The 21,108-nt window shown below is 41.0% G+C and overlaps 1 protein-coding gene across 6 annotated transcripts in view; it reads right to left on the minus strand.

Moving 5' to 3' along the window:
• Positions 1–21,108, minus strand: part of fbxo9 (F-box protein 9) — a 136,124-nt gene that overhangs the window by 15,620 nt on the left and 99,396 nt on the right. For all 6 annotated transcript variants that reach the window (XM_068021353.1, XM_068021373.1, XM_068021363.1 and 3 more), the window contains 2 exons: positions 20,070–20,188; positions 7,661–7,751 (listed from right to left, as the gene is read on the minus strand). In XM_068021353.1, coding sequence (XP_067877454.1) covers positions 7,661–7,751; positions 20,070–20,188 — 210 coding nt within the window. The remainder of the gene's footprint in view (positions 1–7,660; positions 7,752–20,069; positions 20,189–21,108) is intronic.

Consider the following 21,108-nt stretch of genomic DNA (forward strand, 5'->3'; position numbering starts at 1 on the left):
CCTGGGTCTCTGGGTTACTAGTCCAGTGACATTACCATTACCCCATTGCTTCCCCTTATGACTTTCAGTTCCTTGCTGCTTTCACAAGTTTCAGCTCACACATTGGAAGAATTCAAGATTCAGTGCTACAATAACAAAAGCTAATTAAATTCAAGTTAAAATTTAAAACACAATCATTCTATCTTTTTGCCCATTCTCCCTTCTTTCTATTTTACTATTCTTCTCGAACGCCCTCCCCAATAGCACTGAGGGAATATCTACCCCACATGGACTGCCATGGTTGAAAAAATCAGCTCACCCCTACCTTCTCAAAAGCAATGAGGGATGGGCAATAAATGATGATTTTTCTAGTGATACCCCCATCCCATGAATGAACAAGAAAATATAAAATGACTCCCTATTTTTCTCCCAAGAATCCTGAAAAAAATCCATAACCTATGTATAAAGACATTCCTATAAGTTAATGCATTCTAATTTTCCATTTTTATACCTCATTTATCTTTCATACCTGTATTCTTTCCCTTACCTTTCTTTTTCCTGCCCATAAAACAACACCGACTACACTTCAAAAGTATTTTTTTGGCTGTGAAACACTTTGGGAAATCCCAAGCATATGATCGATGCTCCGTAACTGCTTTTTTCCTCCCTTCCCCCAGATTCCCATCATTCATTCAATTTGGAGATGACAGCGATGCATTTTGGTCGGAAGAATGAAACGAGGAAACAAACTAAGTGGATGTGAATGCCTTGGAGAGGCTGCAGAGGAGATTTACCATAATGGTATCAGGGATGAAGGACTTCAGTTATGTGGAGAGACCGGAGAAACTTGGATCACTCACTTGAGAGCAGAGGAGGTTACCGTGAGAATGAATAGAGATGTTCAAAATTATGATAGAGTAGATGGGGAGAAACTGTTTCCATTGTCAGAAGGGCTGATAACCAGAGGATACAGAGTTAAGATAACTGACAAAAGAATTAGGTGGGTGATGAGAAATTTTTTATACAGTAACTTGTTATTTTCTGGAATGCTGAGTGAAAAGATGATGGAAGATGATTCAATAGTAACTTTCAAAAAAGATACATACTTTATAAAGAAAAATTTGTTGGGCTATGGGGGGAAAACCGGGGAGCGGGACTAATTGGATGGAGTTTCAAACAGCTCACACAGGCATGATAGGCAAATGGCCTCTTTGTGTTGTAAGATTCTATAAATTTGAGCTTTGAAAGGTTTAAATCCAGCTCCAGAAGCTTTTTTTGAAATTACATAGCCAATTAAAAGCTAGATGATGATCACATAAGAGATCCAATCAAGTGAATCAATGATGCATTTTTTCAACTCCAAAAGGGGCTGTTGAAGGAAGAGTAGATTCAGTGACCCAAGGAAGAAGTGTGTTTTCCCGATAAATTACATTGCTCATAAGATATCTCGTTCACCTTTAAAAGGATAATTTTAGAATTTTTTCCATTTTAAACTTTGAATCAGAACACTACATTTGATTAGCTTGCTGTTTTCTTCTCTCTGATGCCATGTTCCCCAATCCACTCGCTCTGGTCTATTGATACCTTTGTATGGTCAGCAGTGACAGCATGTGGAACAGTTTGTGTGTATTAAAATCAAATTTTCTCCTCTCTGTGGAATTGTGGTGGGCCACAGATTTCTTTCACGATTTTTGGATGGAATTATGAAAATCATATTGTAGGGGGGTTGTTTTTTTGAAATAAGAGAGCCAAAGACGGAAACATAGCTAAAAAAACAGATATGCAAATAATGAGTAAGAAAACTGACAATGTCCCAGTAACACAGTTTATGATCAACTCTTAAATACATGACACATAAGGCATATTATAAAGACACATACATACACCCAGGTTACACGCCGAGCGTTAGACAACTTTCTCAATGTCATTTCGAAGCAACCTCCAACTCTCTACGCCACCACCAAACAGAAAAGATGGTGAAATAAGGATGCCTGTGCCTAGTGATGGACTTCCAGATTGTACCTGGAAAGTAGCCAATGCTCAGGCTGGGACAGTAGGTATCTTGGGCCTGACAGTAGGGAACCTAGCAGTGTGAGAGAGCTCTCAGACAGTTCTGAAGGTAGCCAAAGGCAGCAATCCAGATTTTCAGTTTAAATCACGGTGTTGGGGATTGTGGCTTAATTGCTTGGGGTTATTGACATTTGGTAGTACAGAGCTCGAGTATTGCCAAAAGTAGAAACATGTTGTCGAAGCTTTTCGTCTTACACCCATCAGGACAATCCGCAAGAATATTCTTGCGGATTGTCCTGATGAGTGCAAGACGAAAAGCTTCAACAACATGTCTCTGTTGTTGACATTGTTATACTGCAGAAAGCTTGCTGTTGAAGAATTATACAGGAGTCAATTTTTACTTGTTTTGCATTTATTTTACAAAGTAAAAAGATTACAAACATGCAGCTCCTCACTCAAACCTTCACCCAGTTTCAGCAAGTGTCTCCTTATATATACTCAACTAAGACCCTAATTAACACCCTCCACCTGCATATGATTAAACACAATTAAAAGACATCACTGTGCTCCATTAGAGCACTCTGCCTTCATATGTTGCAAAGGAAGAACAAAAAACAATTGTTTGTATGTCAATTATTGATTCAGGTACAAGGCAGCCAGCCAAGACAAGAAACAATGAAGTCTAACTGTGCATTGCGCAGGCTGCAGTGCGGGGACGGTGGGGAACGCTCAGGTGGCAAGGATGTAGTTGGAGCAATTGTGGAAGATGGAATGAATGTTGTCAATTTTTGGGAAAATTATTGAATTTTGTGTCATCATGTTCTAAATTATTTTTTAAATATGTGTCTTCGGTGCAAATCATGGAGAATTGCTTTGTAGCTGTTGCTTGAAGCAAAGCCTTTTTGGCTGAAATGCAAATAGATTTTTGTTTCTTTCCAAAGTGATTTGGAAGGTATTTTTGTGAAAGGACTAAAGATTGTTTCTCAATACAATTGGTGAAATAACAGAGTAAGAGAAATGTTAATTAGAAAGAAGAAAATGATGTATTGGGGGAACAAAAAGGACTACACAATCATCTAATGAGAACAGAGAAAACTGTCAGACGATAATTGCAAGGCATCCACTACAGATAAAACTATTGTATAGAATCACGTACATTGCATTTTTGGTACTGCATACAGGATTCTTAGCTAAAATTAGTGAAGATTGCATGTTTAGTTTTTAGCTACATCGATTAACTTTTATTAAGAAAAAGCAAAATGTTATGCAAACCATTTAAAATTTTCACCTCCTTTTGCCCGTCACTCACCATACCCTAAATAATTCAAACACATCCAGGAGGTGTGTAATAGTCTCCCTTTCCCTCAGTGTAAGCACATAATTTTCATTTTTCACCTGTTCTTGATGGTCGGGTAATATTAGGGGTTCACCCATATTCTGTCACTCAATAAAACTCCGGTAGGATTCTAACTAGTCTAAAAATATTAAGTTATATTCATTATCATTTGTGCAAAGAAAAAAAACTTGTATTTATACAGTATCTTTCACAACTGCAGGACATCTCAAAGGACTTCACAGCCAATGACTTACTTTTGAAGTGTAGTAGGAAACACAGCAGCAAATTTGCACACAATGATTCTCCAAACAGCATGAAATAAATGTCCAGATTTTTTTTTTAAAGACAGCTGATTGTTGAGGGTCAAATTTTGGTCTGAACACCATGAGTGCTCCCTGTCGCCCTTCAAATAATGTCATGGGATTATTTTATATCCACCTGAGCAGGCAGACGAGTTGGCTTAACGTCTTATCTTAAAGATGGTACATCTGACAGTGTAGCACTCCCTCAGTACTACACTGAAGTGCTAGTCTAGATTATAGGCTGGATTTTGTGCTGGGGGGTGGGAAGGGGTACAGACCTGAAACGTTAGCTCTGCTTCCCACTCCACAAATGCTGCCTGATCTGCGGTGTATTTCTAGCACTTTGTTTTTATACCCAATTGTAACATTTCAGTATGTGTCTTTAAAGAATTATAATCACAAAGGGCTATCAGATTCAATTGATCACATTGTGCATTGCCCCAGATTTTAAGCAATATAAACGAGGCAATAGCACTGACCATAATTGTAACCGAGACCAACATTTTCTACTTCCTTCTCTCCTCAAATTAGTAACTCATGCTGAGCACGGTTTCCATCACAAATTCATTTCCTGTTAAGATGATAAGCTCATGTTCAAGAGATTAAGCAGTAGTCCTTTGTTTCTATATCAGAAGTTTCTAGCTGATTTAAATTGCTAATGGCTGCATCAATGTAAATAGCAGAATTTTCTCTATCCAGAATCAGCCAATGAGTTACCCACTGCAAATGTTTGAAACTTATGTAGACAGAAATTTTATATTTTCCTTATAGCTATCATGTGAATCAGTCGAGCTCTACTTGCATATATTCTGAACATTTTCTTTTTAAACTCTACTTGGGAAAAATTATTTGTTATGTAATGCAACGGTTATCAGAAGTGCTATTAGAAGATAAGACAACTGAAGTCACATTGCAAAACAGAAACTATTACACTTCTTATGATTTTAATGGTATGATACATGCTGCCTTGTCAGTATTCATCTTTAGAGTATCACTTTCTATTTATTTGCTAATAAATACAATATTCAGCCTACAAAATCTGTTCAACACTGCCAACTTGAATTAGAGTACAACATGATAGTACACATATTCAGTAAGTAGACCACTGCACATATATATTCATTACCAACACTCAGGTTACAAAACTTTGAGAGGCACATGATCAGCTACTTTCAAGCTTTCAGATCACAGGAGGAGACCACAGGAACTTTGCGAATCAACAGAGACAGAAAATACATTTCCGTAAATACCTAAAATATGCACAATTCCACATTTTCTGACGGTTTTCTGCTACTTTGCTCAAGTAGCTAGTCTTCAGGCATGAATCTAGAAAGTGTTCATTAAATATGGGGAAGACTGAAACCACTGTCTTCAGGCCCCACCACAAACTCCATTCCCTTGCCAATCGCTCACCATGGCCACTTTCCGAGGCTGAATCAAACTGTTTGCAAACTTGGTGTCCTATATGACCACAACCTGAGCTCCTGATCCCATATCCTCTCCAGCACCAACGCGCTGACATCAGCTGTGTCTGCCCATGCCTCAACTCATCTGCTGCTGAAATCCTTAACCATGCCTTTGTTACCTCTAGAATGGACTATTCCAATGCTCTCTTGGCCAACCTCTGTAAACCTGAGCTCATTCAAAACCCTGCTGCACATTTCCTAACTCTCACAAAATACAGTTCACCCATAACCCTGGTGTTTACTGCACTACATTGGCTCCCAATCTAGCAACACCTTGATTTTAAAATTCTGATCCTTGCTTTCAAATTCTTCCATGACCTTGATCCTCCCCATCTCTGCAACCTCCTCAAGCCCCACAACCCTTCAAGAGTTCTGTGCTCCACCAATTCTGTCCTCTGACGAATCCCCTATTTTCATCACTCCACCATTGGCATTTGTGCTTTCAGCTGCCTAGGCCCGAAGCTCTAGAATTTCCTCTCTCAACTTCTCTGCCTCTCTTTCCTCCTTTAAGGCGCTCCTTAAAACCTACTTGTGGCCCTTGTTCCAAAATCTCATGTGGCTTGGTGTCAAGCTTTACTTGGTAATACACCTTGGAATATTTTACTATGTTAAAGGTGCTAGATATTCAAGTTATTGTCATTAGACTATTTAACCATAGGACACTAGAGCCAAACCAGAGACAGTCCTTGCCCAATATCTGCATTAGACAGACTTACTACCAAGTAATCAGGACAAGGAGTCTTGGCTAATTTTCTCCTTCCTACATGAAGGACATATAACAATTATACTATGAATTATAGAGTTCCACATGGTCTGTCCCAGCTAACTCAAATGTAGGTTTGACCTGAAATCCTTCTTGGCTTGTAGGATTCAGTACCACATTAAGTGTTGCATTTACCCACTGAAGCACGGAGAGGTGTCACCTTCTGTTTTGAACAAAAGTTCAGCCAACATTCCGGTAAAAACTTACCGACTTTGAGAAAATCTATCACATGGTTCTCAGAAATTAGTATTTAGTTAACTAATATTCTGTAATTTAGATAATATACTTCTGATAAATCAAATTACTTTTCTGGTATACTTTGTGACGGAAACCACACCGGCCAAATGGAAACATATTAATTTTGTCATATGGAACACTCCTTGAACTGGACATTGAACATAACTTGTTTAAAAGGACCACAGAGCTGAACAGCTAAAACATTGTTGCACATTTGCATTCTGAGAGACAGTTGCATAGAGAGACAATGGGAGTGCTCACTGATTCAATTAGTGAGATGGATTTTGTCAATACTGGTGATCAGAAGACATTGAGAACCACTGACTTTGTAAGAGATAAACCTCCACCCACACCCCACCCCCCCCCAAACCCCGCAGTGTGTGTGACTGGAGAACTTTTGAAATCAATCAACAATCCTCACAGATGATGCTATTTCAAACAAAGAGCTGGTCACATGACTAACCTGCTGGCCAACCTGGGGAAATTTTTTTTAATTGTGCCACACAGAAAGGGCAGACTGCAAGTTGAAGACCAAAGAGAAGGAAAATCCCTCTCTCTCAAGCAAAGTCCCAGAGGACCTCTTCAGCCTTCTGGTACCAGCGAAATAAATTTGAAAGTATGCACTGGGCCCCAGCGAAAACTGCAAGACTTCAACTCCAATCAAGGACTCTACAGCAAAACTAAAGACTGTAACTGAATTCCATTTACTGCTCCAAACCCTGCCCCTTTAATTCTTTCTCCTCCTCTTTATCTATTTGTGTGTATGCTTATCTCGCATGCATGCTAGCGTGGTTGCGTCACGTATTTTTAGTAATTTTAACTGAGTTAGAGTGTTAAGGCTAATAAACGTACATATTTCTTGTTTAAACTAAGAAATCCTGTCTGGTTGGTTCATTTTGCAATTACAATTAGAGGGCAGCGAACAAGGACTCACTGAGGTGAAGCTAAAAACATTGGGTTTAAAAGTTAAACCCTGTTACGACCAAACCAGGAAAGGGGCCAGAGGGGAGCCTGAGACCCCTTCGTCACCCGGTCGTAACAACTTTTTAATGTATAACTTAACTGATTATAATTGGGAGGATGCAGAAAGTAAACAGTAGTTCTTGGCAGGCACAAAATGATCAACAACTCTCGATGAGCTTCCAGGATGTCAGGGCTCACCAAATCAATGCAGTCACTTACTGACTGGACCCATGGATGGTCTCAGTTGAGCTCAGCTGACTTCATAACTTCTAATGTAAGTTCTCTATGTAGATGTAGGGAAATGATTTTAAAAATTGAGGATCTCACCTACCAATTAAAAACACATGGAATACCTAAAAGGGTAAATTCTCCTTTAAAAGTATCACATCATCTTCCATCTTTATCTAATTTGCACAATTCTATAAGTTGTATTCTATCCACTGCTGGCTACTGCTATGAGATTGACTTAAATCAAACCAACCTAAGAAGGAACATGTCCATGATAATAAGACACCCGCACATTTAAGATTTTGATGATCTATGCAAATGTCATTCCTCTATAATGATCCTGCCTCATTTTTAAAAGACAGAGAACGTAATGTACCTGTAATATTCCACCTGATGCCAAGCCCTGTAAAAACCATCCAGAGACTCCTCTCCTTGACGTATATAGGTTGTTTTGTTGATATAAACACCTACAAAAATATCAACATTGTTAGCAGGTATCAAGTATCAGTACATCATAAATCTTAAAACATTTGAATTATCGCCATTACTCTTTTTTTCTAAATACTTTTTTTAAAAAACATGCTTCAGGAGAGAAAATGGATTGCTTTAGGGAGTGTTGTCTAAACTAATCTTTGCTTCCAATAAAGATTACATTATTTTATTTTTTAAACAAAAAATTAGTATCATTATCAAAATTGACAAATTGTTTAGTTATTTTGATGTTAACCCTCCACAATTAGCAGAGGCTTAATATGACTAAAACTGTCGGCAAGTTTCTTCATAAAACTCCTCCACCAGTCAACTTGTAGCAATTGCTAAATTGTTATTACAATTCTGAGTACAGGACAAAGAAATGTACAAAGGGGAAGAAAACCACATGCTCGTAAGCCAGTGAAAAATGTATAAAAAGTTTTGGTACGGCAACCAGAAAAATAACGCTGTCTTTAACTTCAAGAGGAAATGTTGTAAAAACAGCAATGAAAATAAAGGAAAAGGTGCAATCTGCACTGCAAAGCAGGTTACAGTTATGCAAAAACTAATGGTAGGAGAAAAGAAAGTTATCTAGTTATACACGCAAGCTGTTTTGCAGCATTCAAGAAAAAATTAAACAATTATAAAATATTGAACATAAGCTGCTTCTGGAACATAATAATTAGAATCAGGAGTGGGCCATGTAGACCCTCAAGCCTGCTCCACCGTTCAAATGAGATCATGACCCACCCTTCCACCGCAACTTCACTTTCCAGCGCCATCCTCGTTCGCAAACTATACTTGCACTCCCCGACAGGTGCCTGCAGATGTATTTACACACTCTGTGCCAAATGCCTTCCAGTCAGAGAAAGGCCCAGAAAGCTTAAAAATAGCTTGGGAACAGGACCTAAAGTGCCTGATAACGGACAAGGAATGGTATGAAAGCAGACCCTCACTACTGGCACCTACAGCGTAAGACGGGAGGACCAGCTCAAGAGAATATAATCAGCAGATTGTATCCTACAAATGCTTCACAGATTTCACCTCTCTCTTGGGAATTTCGGATGAAGGAACGATGGCCAGAAGAGAACATCACTAAACAGATTTTGATCATGGATAGAGTACAATGGACTCAATCTCTGTAGACAATGGTGCTGCTGGGCCAGACTCGATAGAGAGAGTCCCTCCTGCAACACACAGGTGAGAGCATCTCTCATTGCAAGATGTATTCGTCCACGGTGACAGAATGCAACTTAGCCCACAGGAAAACATGTGGGTGAAACACCTGAATGCAAGAGTGGATGATCTCCAAACTGCATCTGGAACACGTGCGGTCTGGAGCTCCTTCCTAAGACCCCCAATGACTCAGACAACCTCCCAAGGTCAGAATGGGACCACAAACTAACAACCCTACCAAAGTACCCCACAAATGGTTCTAGATCTATCTATAGGGAGGCAGGACACATGATTCCCCTGACTCAGCCAAACATAAGGGAGTGAACACACTATCCTGAATCACAAACAATGTACAGTTCCCAATGTGTGCACATCTTAAATGTGTCAATCTGTTATCCTGTGAGAAAACAGTGGAGTAACTTTTCAAAATCTTTCCTTTCCTTTATAAAAAAAAATTAAAACACTAGCTAAATGCAAGAAGAAAACTGGCCAATGGCTTAATGTAGTTGACAAATTTGATGCAGACACTAGATATATAAAATTTTATGACGAGATGTAGATTTCTTAATAATAATAATACGAAGAAATGCTGGAAATACTCAGCAGGTCTGGCAGCATCCGTGGAGAGAGAAGCAGAGTTAACGTTTCAGGTCAGTGACCCTTCATCAGAACTGGCAAATATTAGAAATGTAACAGGTTTTCAGCAAGTAAAGCAGGCGTGGGGCAAGAGATAACAAAAGAGGTGTTGATAGGACAAGGTCACAGAGAATAACTGACGAGAAGGTCATGGAGCAAAGACAAACGGTATGTTAATAGTGTGGTGAAAGACAAAGCAATAGTACAGACAGGGTGTTAATTGACAAAAAAATGAACAGCCCTGGCCCCAAGCACAAACATGAAAAAAAAGCAGTGGGTAGGCACAGTAGAAACAAACTAAAATAAAATAAACAAATAAAAAAAAAATAGTGAAAATAATAAGGGGGGCCCATCATGCTCTGAAATTATTGAACACAATGTTCAGTCCTGCAGGCTGTAGCATGCCTAATCGGTAAATGAGGAGATTCTTTCCAACAGGTTTAGCAGTAGTCAGTCTTCACCTGCAGATCTTTTCCACATACCATCAGCAATGATCCAAACCCAGTAATCAGGACTACATGAAAGCTAAACAATGGAAACAGCATGCTATAAACAGAGCTAATTACAGCCTTGGTCCAAACATGGAACAAAGAGCTGAATTCCAGAGGTGGGGCAACATCAAAGCAACATTTGACTGAGTGTGGCATTAAAGAGTCCAAGTAAAACTGAAGTCAATGGGAATCCAGGGAAAACTCTCCACCAGCTGGAGGCATACCTAGGACAAAGGAAGGTGGTTGTTGTTGTTGAAGACCAAACATCTTAGCCGAGGGCATTGCTGCACGAGTTCCTCAGGGCAGTGTCTGAGGCCCAACCATCTTCAGCCACCTGGTTTATCTACATTCCACCATAAGGTCTGAAATGATTATGTCCACTGATGGAGTGTTCAGTTGTATATGCAACTCCTCAGATACTGAAGCAGTCCGTGCCCACATGCAGCAAGTTGTAGTCAACATTCAGCCTTGGCTGATAATTGGCAAATATTAATGTCACACAAGTGCCAGGCAATGAATGACCACCTCCAACTAGAGAAAATCTAATCAACTTCCCTTGACATTCAATGATACCACCATTGTCGAATCCCCAACCATCAACATCCTGAAGGATCACCAGTGACCAGAAACTTAACTGGATTAGCTACATAAATACTGTGGCTACAAGAGTAGATCAGAGGCTGGGTAGTCTGTGGCGAATGATTCATCTCCTCAATCCCCAAAGCCTTTCCACCATCTACAAGGCACAAGTCATAATGTGAATGGAATACTCTCCACTTGCCTGGATGAGCCAGCTCCAACAACACTCAAGAACTCGACAACATCCAGGACAAATCAGGCTGCTTGATTGGTACCCCATCCAATTCCTTAAATATTCATCCCTTCCGCCACCAGCACAACGTGGCTACAGTGCACACAATCTACAAGATGCACTGCAACAATTCAGGCTTCTCGGGTACCTACCAAACTCATGACCTCTACTACATAGAAGGATAAGGGCAGCAGATGCATGGAAATACCACCATCACCTCCAAGTCACACCATGCTGACTTGGATCTGTATCACCGTTTCTTCACTGCCGCTGGGCCAAAAACCTTGAACTCCCTTTCTAACAGTATTGTGGGAGTACCTTCACCAAATAGAGAGAAGAGATTCAAGGCGGCTCACCACCACATTCCCAAGGGCAATTAGGGATGGACAATAAATGCTGCCCTTTACAGTGCTCCCACATTCTGTGAATGAATAAGTTAAAAAAGAACGAAAACGTGTACTTTAAATCAGCACCTTTGAAGGTGTGCGGCATCGTGGACTTCTGCTTCACCATACCCTATATAGTTATTTGTGCCTGACCTAATCAGGTCTTTTCTACTGCAGACAACATTCATGCCAATTTAAACAAAGTGAATAAGGAGATCTTAGCTTCTCCGAAGGCTCAGCTGTTTAAGGTTGCAAGTAGCTGGAAAATCCCAGATTCAATCAGCGCTGAATTAGCCAATCCCAGTGGGTACAGGAACTGAAGTCTTCCTCAGTGATCCTGGATTAGGGATGGGAAAATCTGTCACGATAGCAGCCCCCAACATTTATTCAACTACTGCAGCTGGTATTGCCAAAGGGGCATCACATTATGTTGCTTGGCTATAGTGGCCCGCCACAATTAATTGGACGACAAGGAGTCAACACCTTAAAGAGAAATGAGTAGGAGGGGAGAAAGAGGAAAAAAAAAAATCTTCTTGAACATTTAAATAAAATCAAAAACCTGATCCAAAAAGGCTCTCTTTCAAACAGGAGACACATTTATATTTTTAGTAAATGCAGTACCGATCAGAATTAGCATTTTATATTTTCTGATGCTGGTATTGTATGAATTCCTTCAGCTATATGTCTGGTAAACACTAGAATGTTTACATTAAGGTATATAACAGTATTTTTGACACTTTGAAAAGAGATGTCAGGCATACAGCACACCTGGAGCTTCCCATTGTTGTACATGTCACAATCTAGCACTGACATTGCTGAAATTAAAACTTGGAAGCTGTTAATGGGATTGCATTTCACATTCTAGAACGTTTTTTCTCAATTTATTTTATCTCTTCCACTACTTTTGGTCTCTCTACCACAGACTGGCTAAGAGACAGGTTAGCAATCTACACCAAGGTTTTGGTCAATATTGACTAGATGTTATAAGATTGTCTCTCCTTCTCACTGGGCTCCACTTTGCTTTTCTTTGAAAATGAAAGCAACAGCTAGGAGTCAATTGTGGGGAGAAATCAGCCAGTCTGCATGATACAACAGATGTGCCGATGACTGTGGGAAATATCATTTGTTTAGTTTTATATGATTTGTGTGAAAATTCTGCTTGATGCATGACTTTTAATAAATTATGGGCTCATTTTGCTGTCCCAACAGCAGTAAATGCTGAGACATTCACTGCTACTGAGGCTTGGTGTGGCATTGCAACTTCCAGAGTGCAGCGAAAACCAGAGGTTGCAGTACAAGAGAATATGTTTTTAAAAATTTGTTTATGGGGATGTGGGCGTCGCTGGCCAGGCTAGCATTTGTCATTGAGAACTGCTACAGTCCATGTGGGGTAGGTAGACCCACAGTGCTGTTAGAAAGATAGTTCCAGGATTTTGACCCAACGACAGTGAAGGAATGGCAATATAGTTCCAAGACAGAATGGTGTGTGGCTCGGAGGGGAACTTGGAGTGGCTCAGGTTGTGGTGTTCCCATGCATCTGCTGCCCTTGTCCTTTTAGGTGGTCAAGGTCACAGGTTTGGAAGGTGCTGTTGAAGGAGCCTTGGTGCATTGCTACAGTGCATCTTGTAGATGGTACACACTACTGCCACTGTGCATGGCGGTGGACGGAGTGAATGTTTGTGGATGGGGTGACAATCAAACAGGCTGCTTTGTCCTGGATGGTGTCGAGCTTCTCGTGTGTTGTTGGAGCTGCACCCATCCAGGCAAGTGGAGAGTATTCCATCACACTCCTGACTTGTGCCTTGTAGATGGCGGACAAGCTTTGGGGAGTCAGGTGGTGAGTTACTCACCGCAGGATTCCTAGTCTTTGACCTGCTCTTGTAGCCACGGTATTTATATGGCTACTCCAGTTCAGTTTCTGGTCAATGGTAACCCCCAGGATGTTGACAGTGGGGGATTCAGCAATCGTAAAGCCATTGAATGTCAAGGGGAGATGGTTAGATTCTCTGTTGTTGGAGATGGTCATTGCCTGGCACTTGTGTGGTGCGAATGTTACTTGCCACTTATCAGCCCAAGCCTGGATATTGTCCAGGTCTTGCTGCATTTCTGCACAGACTGCTTCAGTATCTGAGGAGTCACAAATGGAGCTGAACATTGTGCAATCATCAGCGAACATCCCACTTCTGACCTTATGACTGAAGGAAGGTCATTGATGAAGCAGCTGAAGATGGTTGGGCCTATGACACTATCCTGAGGAACTTCTGCAGTTATGTCCTGGAGCTGAGATGATTGACCTCCAACAACCACAACCACCTTCCTTTGTGCTAGGTACGACTCCAACCAGCGGAGAGCTTTCCCCCGATTCCCACTGACTCCAGTTTTGCCAGGTCTCCTTGATGCCACACTCTGTCAAATGCTGACTTGATGTCAAGGGCAGTCACTCTCACCTCACTTCTTGAGTTCAGCTCTTCTGGCCATGTTTGAACCAAGGCTTTAATGAGGTCAGGAGCTGAGTGGCCCTGGCAGAACCCAAACTGAGTGTCATTCAGAAGGTTATTGCTAAGCAAGTGCCATTTGATAGCAATGTCGGCAACACCTTCCATCACTTTAACTGATGATCGAGAGTTGACTGATGGGGCGGTAACTGGCTGGGTTGGATGTGTCCTGATTTTTGTGTACAGGACATGCTTGGGCAACTTTCCACATTGTCGGGTAGATGCCAGTGTTATAGCTGTACTGGAACAGCTTGGCCAGGGGTGCAGCAAGTTCTGGAGCAGAGGTCTCCAGTACTGTTGTCGGATTATCAGGGCTCATGGTTGCCCAGTTCGGCATTGGTAGATCTGTTTGAAATCTATTCAATTTACATGGTGGTAGTTCCACACAACACGATAGAGGGTATCTTCAATGTGAAGACTGGACTTTGTCTCCACAAGGACTGTGCAGTGGTCACTCCGACCAATAATGTCATGGACAGATGCATCTGCGACAGGCAGATTGGTGAGGATGAGGTCAAGTATTTTTTTCCCTCACCATCTGCCACAGACCCAGTCTAGCAGCTATGTCCTTTAGGACTCGGTCAGCTCGGTCAGTAGTGGTGCTGCTAAGCCACCCTTGGTGAAGGACATTGAAGTCCCCCACCCAGAGTACATTTTATGCCCTTGTCATCCTCAGCGATTCTTCCAAGTGGTGATCAACATGAAGGAGTACTGATTCATCAGCTGGGGGGGGGGGGGGGGGGGAGGGGCCGGGTGGTGGAGGGCAGGTGGTGATAATCAGTAGGTTTCCTCGCCCATGTTTGACCTGATGCTCTGAGACTTCATGGGATCTGGAGTCGATGTTGAGGACTCCCAGGGCAACTCCCTCCCGACTCTGGAGGAGCCTCAGCTGATGGTCTTGCTGACCTGCTCTGTAAGGTGGCAGGGCCCACAGTTCGCAATTTGGGCCAATTGTCCACAACTAACGCGGACTCTTAGATTGTTTTGTTTAGAGCCGCTAATATCAGGCACAGAGCCTGCTCGGGACGGGTTTTTTCGAGTCATGGAGTTATACAGCACAGAAACAGGCCCTTTGGCCCATCGTTTCCGTGCCGGCTATCAAACACCTAACTTTTCTAATCCCATTTTCCAGCACTTGGTCCGTAGCCTTGTATGCTATATCATTTCAAGTGCTCATCTAAACACTTCTTAAATGTTGTGAGGGTTCCTGCCTCTACCACCTCTTCAGGCAGTGCGTTCCAGATTCCAACCAACCTCTGGGTGAAATTTTTTTACCTCTAAACCTCCTGCCCCTTACCTTAAATCGATGCCCCCTGGTTATTGACCCCTCCGCTAAGGGAAAAAGTTTCTTCCTACCTAGCCTATCAATGCCCCTCATAATTTTGTTTCGTACAATCATGTCCCCCCTCATCCTTCTCTGCTCTAAGGAAAGCAACCCTGACCTTTTCAGTCCCGCTTCATAGCTGAAATGCTCCAGCCCAGGCAACATCCTGGTGAATTCCCTCTGCACCCTCTCCAGTGCAATCACATCCTTCCTATAGTGTGGTGACCAGAACTGTACACAGTACTCCAGCTGTGGCCTAACTAGTGTTTTATTCGACTCCATCATAACCACCCTGCTCTTACATTCTATCCCTCGGCAGAGAAAGGCAAGCATCCCATATGCCTTCCCAACCACCTTATCGACCTGTGCTGCTGCCTTTAGTGATCTATGGACAAGTATACCAAGGTCCCCCTGACCTTCTGTACTTCCTAGGGTCCTACCATCCATTGTATATTCCCTTGCCTTGTTAGTTCTCCCAAAATGCATCACCTCACACTTCTCAGGATTAAGTTCCATTTGTCACTGCTCCGCCCATCTAAATCGTCCTGTAATCTAAGGCTTTCCTCCTCATTATTTACGACACCACCAATTTTCGTGTCATCTGCAAACTTACTTATCATACCTCCTATATTCACGTCTATATCATTAATGTACACTACAAACAGCAAGGGCCCCAGCACCGATCCCTGCGGTACACCACTGGCTTCCACTCGCAAAACAACCCACAACAATCACCCTCTGCCTCCTGCCACTAAGCCAATTTTGGATCCAATTTGCCAAATTGCCCTGGATCTCATGGGCTCTTACCTTCTTAACCAATCTCCCATGCGGAACCTTATCAAAAGCATTACTCAAGTCCATGTAGACTACAGCAACTACTTTACCCTCATCTACACATCTAGTCACCACCTCGAAAAATTCAATCAAGTCAGTTAGACACGACCTCCCCCTGACAAAGCCATGCTGACTATCCCTGATTAATCCCTGCCTCTCCAGGTGGAGATTAATCCTGTCCCTCAAAATTTTTTCCAATAGTTTCCCAACCACTGATATTAGACTCACCAGCTTGTAATTACCTGGTTTATCCCTGCTATTCTTCTTGAATAATGGCACCACATTTGCTGTCGTCCAGTCCTCTGCTACCTCTCCTGTGGCCGGAGAGGTTTTGAAAATTTGTGTCAGAGCTCCTATCTCCTCCCTTGCCTCACATAGCAGCCTGGGATACATCTCATCTGGGACTGGGGATTTATCCACTTTTAAGCCCGCTAAAACAGCTAATACTTCCTCCCTTTCAATGCTAATATGTTGGAGTATATCACAATCCCCCTCCCTGATCTCTACACCTACATTGTCCTTCTCCATAGTGAACATAGATGAAAAGTAATAATTTAAAACCTCACCTACGTCCTCTGGCTCTACACACAGATTGCGACTTCGGTCCCTAATGGGCCCTACTCTTTCCCTGGTCATCCTCTTGCCCTTAATATACTTATAAAACGCCTTAGGATTTTCCTTTATCTTGTCCGCCAGTGTCCCCTATTCGCTCTCCTAATTACTTTTTTTAAGTACCCCCCTACATTTTCAATACTCTAGTGCCTCTGCTGTTTTCAGCACTCCAAATCTGCCATAAGCCTCCTTTTTTTTCCCTGATCCAATCCTCTATATCCCTTGATGTCCAGGGTTCCCGGGACTTGTTGGTCCTACCCTTCACCTTAACGGGTACATGTTGGTTTTGAACCCTCACTATTTTCTGTTGTGTTCAGCAGCTCCCCGATTCCATGAAGGCACCGGCAGCAGCATGAGGGATTTTTCAGAGATAAGTGCAGACATTTTAAATGTTGAGCTATATTTGTTAATTGTTGATATAACTTTTTAGCATGGCTCACCAGACTTCTTAAGTGGATTTTATTTATCTGACTTTTTCAAGAAGATTGAAGTGACTTTTAATAGATCTTTAAAAGTATATAACCATTTTAAAAAAATCAATCTTTATCTGACATCTTTGATGTTTCAATGTAAAACTCTTTAGCAAGATTAAAGTGACTTTAAAAAAATATTTCTCATGCTTTAAAATCCTGCTTACATTCATATGACATTGTAAGATGACTTAAAAATAATTGAGACCATCTTTCTAACAGGTACTGCAATACCTTAAAGATTAAGCCTGTGAGGCAGAAACATGCCTTTTCCACCGCTGAGCACCAGTTTCACGTGAGTTCTGTTATATGACAGACAAATACAAGGTAACAGTCAGGCTCCGTGCCCATAGGCTGATCAGGAAAAACTATCACTCAACTTTGCCCCGCAGGAAAGACTGACCCTCCATCCCGCAGAGGAGATTGTGCCAGAAATAGATAAAATGGAGGATCCCAATATTGCGTCGCTGAAGCCGTGCTTCATGGACCACCCGAGGAAGCCCCGGTGGCTAGACAGCAGCTCGTGGCTGATGCATTTGGACAGTGAGAGTGACAAAATTCCTCTCCCTCCCCAAGAAATCAGATGAAAGAATACTGTAAATGCAAAGTGAAGCAAATGATATTTTATTTTAGCAGCAAAAGCTCATTGCAAGACTTTTGAAGTAGTTATTGCTGAACAATGCAAACTTCAGGTGCTTAATGTGAGTTTTTTTAAATACAATTCATGCTAATTAGCTACTTTTCTACTTTGTAAACTGCTGTAACATTAAAATGGCTCATGTTAATAAAATTATTTTGAATATTTTAGAATGATTACAGATGAATGTGCAAAAGCTTCAACAGACTCACGTAGAACACGAAGAGTAATTTATAAATATAACTCCCAATAATTAACACAACACTGTTTGGCCCTCTCTTCATACTCATTATGATACTTCAGAAAGGCCACACCAACCAGGTCAATGAATGACCCTGGGCACCATGAGCTATCTTCCTCGAAACAGACATGCAAAATAAATATAAAAGCAAAATACTGTGGATGCTGGAAATCTGAAATAAAAACAAGAAATGCTGGAAATACTCAGCAGGTCTGGCAGCATCTGTGGAGAGAGAAGCAGAGTTAACGTTTCACGTCAGTGATCCTTCTTCAGAACTGGCAGAAATAAGAAATGTAAAAGATTTTAAGCAAGTAAAATAAATATCACTTTGTGCTTCTTTGTTGGTTTGGGCAAGACTTGTTGGGCGCCTTGGGGGTAATTTCACACTTTCACTGGGATGCAGATAAGTGATCTTTACAAGCACTTATTGGACCCCGTCTCCAAGGGCAACTGAATCTTATGCCCACTTGACATCATCTAACCTTGAACAACCCATCCACCCACAAACAAGATCTTTGCTTCAATAACCTATTAAATTTTAAGTGGAATTTTAGTAATTAAAATTTTCAAGCACTCTGTAAACCCTGGCAGATCATGTTAAGTCATTCAATTCTTTAAGTCATTGCTCTGTGGTCCATGGTACAGTGCAGTAAGCAGTCACAGCATCTGCAACCTCCTTCCATACGAAGATGCTAACTTTTCTAAGCAACCTATACTTATTGTTACCAATAAGCTGGTGATGCTTTGCCACCACCTCACTGAGAAATGTGTTCAGGTCTTATTCACTAAAGTTCTGACACATGTTCCTCTCATTTGCCTTTTGAGCTACCATCTTCTTTTCTGTAAGCAAGTAAATAAGTAACTCAGTGCTTTTTGAAAAACTGTCTACTTAGATGGTCTGTTTAAAGTCTGTCCAATGCACTTTCCGATTTATTTTCAAGTTTTTAAAAGTTTTCAAAGGTTTATTAAATTATGTCAAAGATTTTAAAGTAAAAGTGTTTAACAGTTCATAGAAGCTTTTAAATGTGTTCGAAAGTTTTTAAATCATTGTAAACCACTCACCTGCCTTTCATCTGAAGACTTGACGTTAATGGACATGTCTAGAGCTCATGATGACATCAGGGGGCATGGCTTTGCCTGGAATGCGCGTCGCTGCAGGGCCTTGCTGTTCCTCACGTCGGCAGGCCATGCTGCAGCCAGAAGTTAAAAATCTCGCTGCAGCCATCGAATTAGTTGAGTTGTGGATTTTTCAGCATTGTCAACGGCGAACGCTTCCGCTTCGCCACTGACTGCAAAATCCAGGCCTTTGTATTGGTACATTTGCAAATGAATAGTGTGACACAAATCATATTTAGTCATGCATGTGTCATTCAAATAAATGAAACATGCAGCCTAACTAGATTGGAGAGAAGTAATCATATGTAATTCCAGATAATAAAAACAAGAAATGCTGGAACCACTCAGCAGTATGCAATCCCAGGATTTGTTGCTTTAACATTGCCTATCACTGGAGAACATATGAAGAATGAACAGCAGAAATTCTATATATTTAGTACATACAAATTTAAAACACTGAAGTTGCAATATTTTTAGGTTATTAATGCCAATTAAATTCTTTAAAATATGCTAATTACTTCATAATGGTCTTTGTAGTACATTTCATAAGCTTCACATACTTATATTCTAAACAGATATTTGAGATTATGAACTGGTTACAGTAAATATGCAGTCCAAACCAATAACTTTGAAATGTTAATAAAAAATCAACATAACAAAAAGGGGAAGCTGGTGAAATATACTGTTTGAAAATTTTTCATGATTCCTCTAAATGATGATATATTTCTGCATATAATTTATGGAAATTAATTTTAACATCCTCCTCAGAAAAGTCTACATCACTACCAATGATTTTATGACAATCCAGAGCAAGGGAAAATGATGAACTCTATAAAAATTGACAGGTGAACAAAATCTCTTGGGTCACGCAAATAATCTTGCAATATTCCATGTACCATAGTTTATAAATCACTGAATGGATTTCAAACGTCTTAAATGTTGCAAATTTCATGGTTACTTTGTCAGACACCAATACCAACTAAATCAGTACCACCAAAGCAAGTGAAAGATTTTTCTCCAGGTAGTATGGTTTCATAATCTACGCAACACAATATTAAAGTTTATGTTGCTCATTATCAACTCACCATCAAATCGGACACGAGGTCTTTCCAGAAACATCTGTCTCCAGGAAGTGTACAGGACCAAGCTACTGCATGCTCTACCCCATACCTTCAGGCAGGCCAGGCGCCAGATTTCAGGATCTCTGACACAGAGAAATAAATAAAATGAAACTTGTGAAAGAACAAATGCTTCAGTCACTAATTACCTCCTGCAAGGTGTTTCCCGCATACACATCTGTCCACTCGCTTCTTCCCTCAGCACCATCGGAGGCTCCAAACAAGCTCGATTTACTTGTACTTCTGCCAATCTAATTTGAAACTTTATCAAGCATTTGAAATGCTTGTAAGCATGGCATCTATTTAGATATCCAATTCAATTCCCTCTCCCATTATACCACACTATCTTTGGTACCCTATGGTGCTCCAACCAAGCCTCAAGAGCAGTATCTCCTACTCATATCAACTGGGATACTAACAGTGTGAAGGGCACAGAGGGAAAAAAATTCTTGAACTGCATTCAAGAGAACTTTTTTAACCAGCACGTAATAAGGCCAACGCGAGGGGACGCAATTCTAGATTTAGTCTTCAGTAATGAAGCTGGGCAAATGGAGGAAGTAACAGTGGGTTAAAAACAGAGAATAACTGGCCAGAAGGTCATGGAGCAAAGGCAAAGAGCATGTTAATGGTGTGGTGAAAGACCAAGCGTTAGTGCAGAGAGGGTGTTAATTGACAGAAAAATGAACAGTCTGGCCCCAAGCACAAATATGGAAAAAAAAAAAGTGGGCAGGCACAGTAGAAATAAATTAAACAAAAATAAAACAAATAAAAAATAACTAAAAATAAAAATGGGGCCCGTCATGCTCTGAAATTATTGAATCAATGTTCAGTCTGGCAGACTGTATGCTAATTGGTAAATGAGATGCTGTTCCTCGAGCTTACGTTGGTGTTCACTGGAACACTACAGCAATCCCAGGACAGAGATGTGGGCATGATAGCAGGGGGGTGCGTTGAAATGGCTAGCAACCGGGAGCTCGGGGATATGCTTTCGGACTGAACGGAGGTG

The sequence above is a fragment of the Heterodontus francisci genome, chromosome 3 (assembly GCF_036365525.1).
Source record: "Heterodontus francisci isolate sHetFra1 chromosome 3, sHetFra1.hap1, whole genome shotgun sequence".
Taxonomy (NCBI): Eukaryota; Metazoa; Chordata; class Chondrichthyes; order Heterodontiformes; family Heterodontidae; genus Heterodontus; species Heterodontus francisci.